The sequence below is a fragment of the Aethina tumida genome, chromosome 4 (assembly GCF_024364675.1).
Source record: "Aethina tumida isolate Nest 87 chromosome 4, icAetTumi1.1, whole genome shotgun sequence".
Lineage (NCBI taxonomy): Eukaryota > Metazoa > Arthropoda > Insecta > Coleoptera > Nitidulidae > Aethina > Aethina tumida.
In genome coordinates, this window is record NC_065438.1 from 2,490,144 (window position 1) to 2,504,559 (window position 14,416).

A 14,416-nucleotide genomic window follows, 5' to 3' on the forward strand; every position below is an offset into this window, starting at 1 on the left:
AGATAGCGACAGTGGTCGAATGTCAACGCCGCGTCGTACATGCACAGATCGTCGATCTGGGGGGGTCCCCTGCGGGTCTCCGCACATCGCATCCTCCTATCTAGGTTACGTGGTTGTGGGGATGTAGGCCGGCTATATACACGAGGCCCGCGATCGTCCGCCAGTTCATACAAAGTGCCTCTTCGCCGCCACAAGTCGGAATAAACCAATTGGTAAGTCACTTTGTGCGTCTGTCAAACGCGATGGCGATTCGATGGTGCGATTTGGTAACGCAAAACAGGTGCTTGAGCTAACGGTACGGTGACACACACATACATACACACAGCCACAGTAAGGTATCTAGGAGAATCGATTTAAATTTATCTCTTTTTCCGAGTGTTTGCGGCTTACTTTTCCGTTTCGAGGAATGTGCTCTTCTGACACAATTTAGATCCGGCACGGATGTTGTGTAAAGTGCAGTGATTTTTTGTGCGCGCCCTATTTTTTAACCTATGCGAGGGGGTTAGAAACTAATGCGACAGAATTGGACTATTCTTGATAAAATCTCTTAAAATTTTAACACATCAATCTCTTCCCTTCGTTGTGGACTTGACGTTTCCAGCACTGATTCTGGCCCCTGAGCATAAGTACAGATAATCTAAAAATTCCTTCCAAAAGTATTAATTACCAATAATTATAAAAAAATATATATAAAAAGCTTCTTCTAATAAATTTATTATTGAAAGACTAAAATGATTTAAAAAAATCGAGATAATAATAATATAAAATAGATTTGGTAATTCTTACAGAAAAATAAGAAAAATTCTTTCTTAAATTTTTAGTTTTTATATCAATTTTTGTGTTCTTTATCATTTATTTGATTATTCTTACGAAAATAGATATGAGTGTGAAATTATTTTAAATTTAAAATGTGAAATGGAGAACATATTATATTTTTAAATGGTTAAATCAACAAAAGTCTATTTTATTAACTAATCCATTGAAACTGTACAGAATTTGTCAATAGACGGATAGAAATATTATTTTTTAAAAAACTTTAAAACTTCAAAAAATATATATTAAATTTTATTATATATAAAAATTGTAAAAAATTGTGTGTCTAAACAAATCTAATCTTTTAATTATGTCCTTTTTGTTTAAATTAACAGTTATGTATATAAAAATATTTTTCCTTTTTTGAGCACATATTTTGTATTAATTTTTAAAATTTTAAGTAGATTCAAAAAAAAATATAAAATTTATTTATGTTTATTCGTTATTTTTTTATTTAAAAATAATTTTCTAATGAATACAATTGAATTTTAATAAAATTTAATATTAATTTTTCAAGTTATAATAAACTTCAACGAAATTTGATTTATTTTATTTTAAATAGTTTATTTGTAAATATAATTGAATATTTAATTTATTTTTATAAATATATAAAAAACAGAAATATTAAAAATTGTTAATTAATTAAATTAAATATGTTAATAACTTATTTTTATTTAAATAATTAAATTTAGAAATTCTAAACTGACATTAAATTTATAAAATATATTAATATATTAATGTTATATAAATTGTTGTTAGTTCAGTATATACAAATATTTTCCATTTTTTGAGCAGATATTTTTATATGTATTTTTCATAATATTTTTTTAAATTTATTTAATTGTTATTTTTTTTATTTAAAATAAATATTTAATTTATTATTAAAAAAATATAAAAATTAAAAATAAAATAATATTTTTCCATTTTTTGAGCACATCTCTTTATATGAATTAATTTAATTTAATTAATTAATTATAATAAAATCCAACAAAATTTAATTTAATTTATTTAATTGTTATTTTTCTTATTTAAAATAATTTACTTATAAATAACTGAATATTTAATTTAAAAATATAAAAAATAATATTGTCAAAAATGCTTTGTTGTAACTTATTTTTATTTAAATAATTAAGTTTAGGTGTTCTAAACAAAAATTAATTATAAATTTAATAAATATTTTATAAAAAATATATTTATATATTAAAATTATTTAAATTCAGTTCAGTATATAATATTAATATATTTTTTGAGCACATATTTTTATTATTTTTTAAAATATAATAAAATACAACAATTTGTTTAAAATTTATTTATTTTTTAATTAAAAAAATATTTAAAAAATCAAAAATGGTCTACAACATTTCTTAATATTTAAATGTGTTATTGCAACTTATTTTTACTTAAATAATTAAATTTAACAGTTTTAAACAAAAATTAAATTTACAAAACATATTTATATATTAATTATTATTATTATTATTTAAAATATTAGTTCAGTATATACAAATAATATTTTTCTATTTTTTGAGCACATACTTTTTATGTATTATGTTTATGTTTTTTAAATTATAATAAAATTTAACAAAATTTAGTTTGTAATTATTATTTTTTATTGAATATAATTTACTCATAAATACAATTAAATATTTAATTTATTTTTATAATAATATAAAAAACAAAAATGTATAAAATTGTCTACAATATTAATTAATAATTATATTCAGTCCTAAATAAAAATTAAATTTATAAAATATACTATAATATATTTATATATTCATATTATTTAAATTAGTTAAGTATATATATTTTTTCCATTTTCAAACTCATTTTTTTTTATATTTAATAATTTTTTAAATTTTGATAATTACTTCCTGAAAATTTTAAATTTATTTATACAAATGAATATTTAATGTTAATTATCTATATATTTAATTTATATTTTAATATTTATTAATTTTTTAAATTTTTGTAATTATCCCCTAAAATTTATACGAAATTATAATTTTTTTATTATTTATTTTTTTATATTACATATTTTTTAACTTTAAATCTGAAAATAAAAAAATATATGGTATATTGAGAAAAATGCAAAAAATTATTTTCTTCATAAAAATAAATTCTTTACTATTTAAATTTGAGCAATTTTTGAAAACTGGATACGTTTTGCCATTTAAATTCTGAATTTAAAATGATTCTGAATGTAAAATGATGTATATCATATATTAAATAACTGAGTGTGTGAAGATTTCGTAAGCTTTTTCAGAGTAGTTGAGCACCTAATTACTGTGGTAAGTTGGAAAGTTAACCGACATAATAGCACAGTGAAGAAAGTAACAGCCTTAAAGATATACAATAAAAACAACTCGATGACAATTACCACCGTAAGTGCATCAGCATGTCATTGACATTTTCTCAAATGCTAAACACGCCGATTTTGAACCGTACAATTTCACTTGCATAACGCCGTTTCCCATCGGGCCAACGCTGACCGATATTTTATCACCAACAAAAGATAAAACTGTTGGATAAAATAAAAAAACGAGGATGAAATAGAATGGACGAAGTTAAAACGGAGCAAACAGAGTGTAACGCGAGAAGGTGAAGGTTTTTATCGTGAATTTTGATCGTTAATTAAGAAATTCGTTGGACGCGCGTTCAATTAGTCGGTTAATGTAGCGTGGTAAAAATCCATAGCGGCTTTCATCACCGCATTAAAATTTATTTTAATATGTTGATTAGAGTATCGGACTGAAAATACGGTCTAAGTTGGTTTCTAGACCGGATAATGCTTAAACGCGTGTTGAATTTTGAGTTTGGTACTACTTTTATTAGTACTTCATTCAACCAACACCTTTTTTTACTAAATAACACAATATGTAACTTAATATTTAACTGCATTTAATTGAAGGAATTAATTAAATTTTTAAAATAAACTCGGAGACTTCAATGAGTAATGAGAAGAGAAACCTCCACAAATTTTACTTTAATATTACAGCATTATTTTAATTTATAACTTTTTAAATGAAATTCATTAATCAGTACGACATAAGAAGACCAATGTTTAGTTTATTTTGTTTTTTATTGCATAAAATCAATGGTTTATTTAAAATTTAAAATATATATAAGCTGAGAGACTTCAACGAAAGGAAAGAAGTTAAACCTTCAATGTCGTTTCCTATAATTTAAAATGTATTTTTTAAAATTATTCCACAATTTATTTCGAAATTATAAACAATGAAAATCATTATTTTAATGATAAGTATGATTAAATGATAAACCCATGAAATTTCTCTTTTATTTTAAATGTTAATTTAAAAATGTATCCAAAGAAATTAAAAAAATAATAATTATTAAAGTTTAAAAAGTATTATTGTACAAATGAAATCAAAATTTAGTACATTTTTCACAAAATATATCTTTATTTTCAAATAAATTCATAAATTTTTAAAATGTATAATTTATTTATGGGAAATATTATTTTTTTACCATTACATGTTCAATATATGTTGGTTTTATATTGTTAACAGCCCTTAGCACCCAAAAACATCTTAAATGACAATACAATTCAATTCTCAAAGTAGTTTTTCGATTATTTAAGTATTTTTTCAAGATACAGTTCATACTGAGGTAGTTACGAAGTTATTTGAATTTTACAATAAAAAATTAAATTTGTAATAAGTTTTAAAGACTATTATTGTATAAATAAAATCAAAATTTAGTACATATTTCACACCATATATTTATATTTTCAAATAAATTCATATATTTTTAAAAAGTATAATTTATTTATAGAAAATGTTATTTTATTACCATTTCAAATTCAATATATTAGATTAATGTATAGGTTTTACATTATTAAAAGCCCTTAACACCCAAAAATGTCTTAAATGATAATACAATTCAATTTTCAAAGTGGATTTTCGATTATTTAAGTATTTTTTCAAGATACAATTAATACTGAGGTAGTTACGAAGTTATTTAAATTTTACAATAAAAAATTACATTTTTAATAAGTTTTAAAGACTATTATTGTATAAATAAAATCAAAATTTAGTACATATTTCACATCATATATTTTTATTTTCATATCAATTCATATATTTTTAAAAAGTATAATTTATTTATGGAAAATGTTATATTATTACCATTTCAAATTCAATATATTAGATTAATGTATAGGTTTTGCATTATTAAAAGCCCTTAGCACCCAAAAATGTGTTAAATAGAAATACAACTCAATTTTCAAAATGGTTTTTTGATTATTTTAGTATTTTTTCAAGATACAGTTAATACTGAGGTAGTTACGAAGTTATTTAAATTTTACAATAAAAAATTACATTTTTAATAAGTTTTAAAGACTATTATTGTATAAATAAAATCAAAATTTAGTACATATTTCACATCATATATTTTTATTTTCATATCAATTCATATATTTTTAAAAAGTATAATTTATTTATGGAAAATGTTATATTATTACCATTTCAAATTCAATATATTAGATTAATGTATAGGTTTTGCATTATTATATATATATATATAGGTTTTTTGATTATTTTAGTATTTTTTCAAGATACAGTTAATACTGAGGCAGTTACAAATCTATTTGTATTATACAATAAAAAATTAAATTTAGAATAAGTTTTAAAGTATAAATAAAATTAAAATTTAGTACATACTTCACACTATATATTTTTATTTTCAGATAAATTCATATATTTTTAAAAAGTATAATTTATTTATGGAAAATGTTATTTTATTACTATTGAAAATTAAATATATTAAATTAATTTTCAAAATAGTTCTTCAATTATTTAATTTTTTTTTAAGTTATTATTAAAAATGAATATTACTTCATTTGTTCAATAATATAAAATTAATAATGATGATAAAACTTGTATCAAAAGTAAAAATCATCTAACTAGTTCAAACATAAATGTGAATCTTCGCATGAGGTCCCATCGTGAGCGTACAATTATCTTGTTAAAAGCGAACGGACCTCAACCCGAAGAAATTACAAAACCAAACAACTCAATAATCATAACTCACAACGGCAATCTCGAGCGCAACGAGGCACACACAAATGATCATAATTGAATCCAGATATGAAAGGCACACACTATAGTTTAGACATGGTAACGATGATGCAATTCTAATTCACACCGTGCGTCAGTCAAAGATGACCAGGAAAACCTCCCATAACTATGTACCAGTTGAAATTTGTCTTGTGTGTGTGTGCACTTATGCAACCGGGCTAAACTGGGTTATGTTATTGTAGGATGGCTTGAGAAACAGTTTTCTGTTGGTGCACCGTCTAGAAACTGTTTCACTTCGTTTTAATGGGCGAGTTATCTAAGTACCAGGAAATCGATTGAACGGAAAATTGGATCCGTGTCGTGATCTATTCGATTCGTTTAGCATTTACAATGAGCCATTCTTATTTATGCAGTGTGGAGGATGCTGATCTTTAGATAAAATACAAATAAAGCTGATTTAATGGATGATTTAGGGCAGTATTTATTGTTTTATAAAAGTCAGTGAAGACTCTGAAACAAACTCTTCGTCTTAATGTTAAATTCATCAATTTCTGTCCATTCATATCGAAGTTAGAAACAAAATTTGATGTCCCTGATGAGTTATGGAGTTAGAAACACCATTTAAATGAGCTCTCTTTGTTCTTTAAGGCCCACAATCCTAAAATTAAGACACGCAACCGCATTGTATGCGCATTAATTCGCATAATTAATTTTGTAATCAACCAACACATAAAAATTAATTTGCACAGTTTCGAAAACTGGCCGCAATAAGTTTCATCTCGGCTCTTGGGCAAAACTGGCTTATTGTCTAATTTAATAAGTTACGAAATGGGCACCAGATACCGTATTCAAAATAAATATTCCTGGCCGCAAACAAAAGTTAACAGTACACATCCTTTGCATTCCTTCGTTTGTTGTGTTACTTTCCACAATAAGTATAATGGTGTGCCTCAAATTACATTTGGTAACCGGATAAGTGTGTCCATTATAAAATGAAATTCCATTAAAAAATTTATTCTGCAGCAGTTAAACCGTAATGGATGTGTGGCAATGGTTGCGATAAATGACGTTTTTGTACGAGATGTAATCGTACAATGCAGGTACCTTCACCCACATTGGAAATTTACTATTATGTAAACCGCAGAGAAGAGTTTTATTTGTATATTATGTATTTAAATAGAAAGGAATTTTGCTAATTAAGTTTCGGAATATTAATCATGTTTGAGGCTAAATTATAATTATCTTTGGCAATGTGCATTTGCTTGTTGTAATAGAAAATGTGTTTATTTAATTGAAGTATCACTTCATTAGTTATTAATTAGTTGTGTTGAAAGTAAAATTGTGACAGAAAATTTTAAATAAATGAAAAACTAAAATAAATTAAGTCAAACCATCAATTTCTATATTTTATTATTATTTATTATTAGTGATTTTTAATGATTTTTAAAATGATTAAAACTTTCTTTCAATTCAATTATAGCAATATATATATATATATATATATATATATATATATATATATATATATATATATATATATATATATATAAATATATTTGTGCCAATACAAAATAATAATAATAATAATAATAGTTAAATATAATTTTTAATCATAATTTGCAGTGATTTTAGAAGAAAGTACTATTATTATTTTCTAGATAAATTGCAACTTTATTTTCTTGTTTATATTCACTCATTTATACGGATTATTTTATGTACTTTTAATAATTATTGGAAAATGATTGTAAAATCTTAAATGAAAATAAAATAACTTTTATAAATATCTAATTTATTTATAGAAAATATGATTTTAATAGTATAAAAAATTTAAACTTTAAAATACAGAAATAAATTAAATATTTTAGATGTGTTGTTATTATTTATTTATTTATTTATAATAATAAACTAAGTTTTTAAACAAATTTTCGGGTTTTTTGATTTATTTTATATATTTTTTTAACTTTGTTATTGTAAATTGAATAATCATTTTTTCATTTTTACATTACTGCTAATTTAGTATTTATTTTCCAACAAAAAACGATAGTCAAATATATTATAAACTCTGAAAAATATATTTTAATTAAAAAAATAAAATTTTGTTACAAAATCTTAATTTTATTTATTTTTAAATAATTTAGTATGTTCTGAAAGGTCCTAATTTACTTATAAAAATTATTTTATTAGTATTAACTATTAATTATTTATTTATTATTATTGCAAACTAAGTTTTTTTTGGGTTTTTCGATTTCTTTTATATTTTTTTAACATTGTTATTGTAAATTGAAAAATGATTTTTTTTTATTTTTAATTATTGCTAATTTAGTATTGATTTTCCAACAAAAAACAATAGTTAAATATATTATAAACTCAGAAAAAATATATTTTAATTAAAAAAAAAATAAAATTTTGTCACAAAATCTTAATTTTATTTATTTTTAAATAATTTAGTATGTTCTGAAAGGTCCTAATTTACTTATAAAAATTATTTTATTAGTATTAATTATTAATTATTTATTTATTATTATTGCAAACTAAGTTTTTTTTTGGGTTTTTCGACTTATTTTATATTTTTTTAACATTGTTATTATAAATTGAAAAATAATTTTTTTTTATTTTTAAATTACTGCCAATTTAATATTGATTTTCCAACAAAAAACAATAGTTAAATATATTATAAACTCAGAAAAAATATTTTTTCATTAAAAAAATAAAATTTTGTTACAAAATCTTAATTTTTTTATTTTTAAATAATTTAGAATGTTCTTAAAAATCCTAATTTACTTATAAAAATCATTTTATTAATATTAGTTATTAATTAACTATTTATTAATATTATAAACTAAGTTTTTAAACAACTTTTTGGGTTATTCGGTTTATTTTATATTTTTTTACATTGTTATTGTAAATTGAAAACTGATTTTTTTTATTTTTAAATTACTGCTAATTTAAAATTTATTTTCCAACCAAAAATAATAGTTAAATATATAATAAACTCAGAAAAAATATTTTTTAATTGAAAAAATAAAATTTTGTTACAAAATTTTTTATTTTTAAATAATTTAATATGTTCTTAAAAGTCCTAATTTACTCATAAAAATTATTATAATTATGAATTATTTATTTATTATTATTATAAACTAAGTTTTTAAGTAAATTTTTAGGTTTTTCTATTTACTTTATATTTTTTATCATTGTTATTGTAAATTGAAAAATTTTTTTTACTGTAATAAAAAAAATTAAATTTTGTTACAAAAAAAATTTTTTTAATTTCAAATAATTTGGTATGTTCTTAAAAGGCCTAATTTACTAATAAAAAGTATTTTATTAATATTAATTATTAATTACTTATTTATTATTATTATAAACTAAGTTTTTAAGCAAATTTTTGGGTTTTTCGATTTATATATTCTTTTTAAATTAATAAATGAAAATTTTTTAAGTTAATTGATAATTTAATATTTATTTTCCAACAAAAATGTATTACAAACTCTCTTTTTTATCAAAAAAAAAAATAAATTTTTTTAGAAAATCAAACACTTTTTTATTTTCAAATAGTTTGTATGTCATTAAAAAACCTAATTAATAAATAAAATAAAAAAATTAGAATTCAGAATGAAAAATATCCTTAAGAATATAGATATATTTTGTATTTCACTGCATAAAACTATTTTGAATCGTTTGCAACATATCCAATAGATATCCAAACTGAAGTAGAACAACTTTAGGTACAATAACATCTCTTAACCCCCGGACAAAACTGTACCACATGAATAATAATAATGATGAATATTTACACGTTTCGAATTTCCATGGCAACTTTCACACGCACCCGACTTTTACGTAAGGTTAAAAGGTTTTTTTGGCAGTGAAATTCGGGGTCAATACCGACGACGAGACCCGCAGCACCAATCGATGTGCCTGTACCGCCTCGGGCTGACGCTCACACGAACCACCCGTTCGCATAAATTACCATCCAGCAAAACGGTCCGGCAAAAGTGAATCGGATTTGGAGCACGTCGAAAACGTGCACGAACCCGGTTAATTGCGGCACCGGCGCATCCACCACAATCGCGTGTCGTGCGGGGCGAATTAAGTTTTGCGGGGCCTTTTTAGAAAGTGCCGTTTTCCATCGATCAATTCAACGCTGTCGCCGCGTCGGTCCACTCTTCTCGGGTTCCGCTTTGGAGGGAACGAACGCGGTTAATTACATGTCGTTGTGGTTAATGCGTTCCCGGTTTGAACGGGTGAAATTGTGGGAAAACGGCACGATTCGATTGGCGTTACGAGGAACTATCGCATGCGAAACAATTATCAATAGGAACGCACGGCAAAATGCTCGGAAATCGATTTAATTCACTTAAAGAGCGGTATAATTTTATTGTTATAAGAAAAAAACGTCAATTGCCATAGAAAGTGAATTGAAATTATAATGGAAAGTAAAAGTATGTGAAGAATATATTTCGGTTTTGTGTGAATTATTCAAAGAATGCGGTGCAATTAATGAAAGCACTTGAAAATCGAATTAAATCAGTCGTGAAATTGTTCAGAGCACGTATGTGTACCTCATTATCAGTTTAATCTTTCTTGGTATGTTACCATTCCTTTTCAACAACAAAATAATGGGAAATTGATACAATGAGTTCAAGAATTGATTGTTAAATGCATGACTTTCTTACACAATTACTCTAAATAAGGTTTGGAGTTGAATTAATTTTTTAGAAAGCCCGACAAACCAACAAAATAAATTTATATTATGTTATCCTATATTATTATTATATTACACACTTGTTAATAAATTATTTCTGCTGATACTAATTCTGATACTGATTAAAAATTGATGCCATATCATAATAAAAACGGATGCAGTATTAAAAACCTTCACAAAACTGACACCCATATATAGTCAAGTAGTTTTTGAAACTGAAAAATCGGCAATATTCGGGAACGTTCGGTATTTGGAGTTATCTCATTGGCTAAAGCCACGCCCCCTACCATTGAAACAATAGCCCGACCGTAATGCGCATGCGCAAATGTTGGAACCAATAGAAATATTCAAGATTTACTTCTGAAACGAATTGGTGCGAAGAGGCACATTTAAACGTGCCTCTAGAGGACTGGCGCACAAAATATTCATTTTAAATTAATATAATACTGTTATTATATTCTATTTTAAAGAATAAAAACACATTTTAACATTAAAATAGAAAATATTTACTATAATACTGAAAGATTTTTGATCTTATCCTTGGTATAAACCAACCAACTTAAGTATAAAAGGTATTATTATTATTATCTTAAATTATAATCTGACTTACATATCGGATCATAGATCATCATGTTAATTAAATTACTGTATAATTTAGGTGAACGTGTTCCTAGAAGTGTACCGAATAATTCGTCTAAAATTACTCGTCCAGAACAATTTACCAATTATCCACCCAGAAACCAATTACTAATCAAAATCCATGATAAATGATCGGGCTTTTTATCTTCATACCGGACCACTCCCTCATCGATTTCGGCTGCCGGCCGATTATCCATTATTCTGTGTCAAGTGCAGGTCTGGTATTCGATTGTCCCGGATAACAGAGTGGCCCAAGAGTGTCGCTTCCGTCGTCTAGAGCGCGGAGATATCTGGGTCAATCGTTGACCCCTCGGACCGGCTTTCACGGTCGGACACCAGCCGGAGATATTCCGGCCTACGAGGAAATTCGTCTGGCCGTCCGGCAATTCGGACAGCACATTTTTTTTTCGTATTATAACGGAAATAAAAGAATGAATGTAATGCTCAAGAATGTTATAACTGTCGGATGAATATAAATGTTGTGCAATACTTACATTCGTTATTCCATAACTTAAAATAAATATAATTATTAGTAAATGTAACCAAATAAGTAATAAAAACACTTCTTAAATGCCAATAATTAATAAAAATCTAATTCTTCTTAGTCAAGATCAATATTAATGTATGCAACCAAGATTACACCCTGTACTACGATGCTTTACCGAACTACACTTTTTACTTTTTTAATATATCTTTATTTATTTATTTTTGTGTTTTTTTCAGAATAAAAATGCTGCGTGAAATATTGCTCCTAATAGTAGGGGCTGCCATGGTAATGGCGCAAAGAAGATTAGCCCTTCCAGATCCAAGAAGTTGTGCCAATCGTGAGTAATTTATACTATTTTTTTTTATAAAAATTACTAAATTAATATTCTTAAATGAGAGTGCAAGGTTTGTTTATTTTTATTATTTATTGGCATATTGATATTGACAAAATCAATATTACATTCACAAATTGACCATCAGTTAACGTATATTTTTTGATTAAATTCTTCAATACTTCAATCGACTCCACTGGTAGGCAACTCCTCATGCTTACCTCCCACATTCAACCGGGTATTCCCCCATGTCATCTTCGTGAGGATAAAGTAAATAAAACAAAAACAAACACTTTAAACTTTATTTAAAACACAAAATTTGTACAAATCACAAATATAAAAAAGTATATTAAAATTATTACTTTGTTTATATTGTACTTTAAAATAATACCAACATATTGTATATTCTAAAAATTCACTATTATATTTTAAAATTACAAAAAATACTATGATGTTACTCCTATAGGTGTTCGTCATGCGACATACAGAGACGCCAGAGGCGTGACACACTCCTACTTCTTCAGTTGGGAACATCAGCCAACCAGAAGTTTGGAAGTCGACTGGCTGGACGCCAGGAATATCTGCAGAAGACACTGCATGGACGCCGTCTCCCTGGAAACGCCACAGGAGAACGAGTTCATCAAGCAGAGGATAGCACGCGGCAACGTCAGATACATCTGGACGTCGGGCAGGAAATGCAACTTCGCCGGTATGTTTATTAATTAATTTATTAATTAAGGGGATTGTTACAAGTTAATTAATTGATTTTAGGTTGTGAAAGGCCCGACTTGCAACCACCAAACATCAACGGATGGTTCTGGTCTGGATCCGGTGCCAAAATCGGACCAACCACCCAAAGGAACTCCGGCGACTGGAGTTACACCGGAGGTTACGGACAAGCCCAGCCTGACAATCGTGAAGCCGCTCAGGTAAACTGATTTCGCATCATTCTTCCACCAGTTGACTGAAGGTCACTGAAGTGAAGATAAACAAAAACACACGTCTTATGCTCTTAATTGATTTGAACAATATATAATGGCGACCAGTTCTGTAGCCTGTTTTTATTTATATCATCAAAGCGTGAGATAAATATCAAGGTTACTACTAGGCACTTCGTCTTTTAATACACAAATCTAGCATTATAACTGTAGAAATTTGTGGTTGAACAACCAGCAAAAAATTGGAGAGGTTATTGACCAAAACCAATTAAACATCTGCCTCCAGTTAACTCATAAATCATTCGTTTTTAGGGCAATGACGAATCCTGCCTCTCGATCCTCAACAACTTCTACAATGACGGCATTAAATGGCACGACGTCGCTTGCCACCACGTCAAGCCGTTCGTTTGCGAGGACAGCGAGGAACTGTTGAACTTCGTCGCCTCAAGGAACCCAGGAATCCGTCTATAAGTTAGTTAGACCAAGTACCCTTTCATCCCCGTGACGGGTCGGTTTCTCTTCGGTTTTGCGAAGAGGAAGGCGGCTCCCTTTAATAGTTTTCCCTTTCCTCTCTTCGATCCCAACCCCGTACCTTCGCATGTGAATATTGGCTTAGTCCTTTTTAGTTTTTAGTAATTATTGTATCTATTTTAAATTATATTTTAATATTAAAGATTTATATTTACATTTATTTGGGTTTCATTGACCGCAGCAGTATCGACAATGGCAAAATTATCGAGTGTTTAATGAGTTAGATAGTGATGGTAAAAGGTCGTTGGTAGAAGAGTCACGTATTGTTAAATGATTTTATATAACATCTACACTTTAGTCAGACTTTTGATAAAATGTGACGTTGTTACAAGGCATTTTTATAATCAGGTCATTATTTCAAAATTAGTGTATTAATTCAACGCACATTGTCATCAAATATTAACAGTTATTTATGGAATTGGTTACTGGTAAATTATTCATAGAAATGTTAAATTATTAAGTATTCTGGAGTGTTAAAAAAATGCAAATATAAATCATTATCATATTGAATATTTTAGTGTATTTAAGTTTGAATGAGTTTTACTTATAACTCATGTTAAACATTTTGTTGTATTTATTTTATTGTTAAACTGTCCAACTTATGAAATTAGTCATTGGTAAAATTAACTTATTTTGGTCTGTTAAATAGCAAAAAATATCCCATTATAAACTGAATATATTTGTTGTAAGCATGAATGAGCTTTACATTAAATCCAATGCTAATTAATTAATTGGTAATAACATAAAAACAAAAGTTTTTTTGTTATAATTATTTTATTTATTTATTTGTGTAAGGTACAATGTGGGTTCTTCCACTGAATAACAAATAACATATTAATAACTAATTTTCAATTCAATTCAAGTTAATTTGTTTGAATTGTTTAATTGTATTTTTATCTGAGACTAAGTACATTTAATAGTAAATTCTCAAGTGCC

The 14,416-nt window shown here is 25.9% G+C and overlaps 1 protein-coding gene across 1 annotated transcript; it reads left to right on the top strand.

The window, feature by feature from the left end:
• Positions 1–169: 169 nt before the first annotated feature.
• LOC109601478 (uncharacterized) lies at positions 170–13,638 on the top strand. Its single transcript, XM_020017725.2, has 5 exons — positions 170–212; positions 11,917–12,017; positions 12,478–12,720; positions 12,783–12,940; positions 13,262–13,638. Exons 2-5 carry the CDS (start codon positions 11,924–11,926, stop codon positions 13,418–13,420), a joined length of 654 nt encoding a protein of 217 aa, XP_019873284.1. The 5' UTR covers positions 170–212; positions 11,917–11,923; the 3' UTR covers positions 13,421–13,638.
• Positions 13,639–14,416: the final 778 nt, after the last annotated feature.

What these genes read in the sequence shown, in the direction of transcription:
- LOC109601478 (XM_020017725.2), top strand. Translation starts at nt 11,924, where the DNA reads ATGCTGCGTGAAATATTGCTCCTAATAGTAGGGGCTGCCATGGTAATG. An exon ending in TCCAAGAAGTTGTGCCAATC is followed by an intron (nt 12,018 to 12,477) that starts GTGAGTAATTTA and finishes TTACTCCTATAG; the next exon opens with GTGTTCGTCATGCGACATAC. An exon ending in ACAATCGTGAAGCCGCTCAG is followed by an intron (nt 12,941 to 13,261) that starts GTAAACTGATTT and finishes ATTCGTTTTTAG; the next exon opens with GGCAATGACGAATCCTGCCT.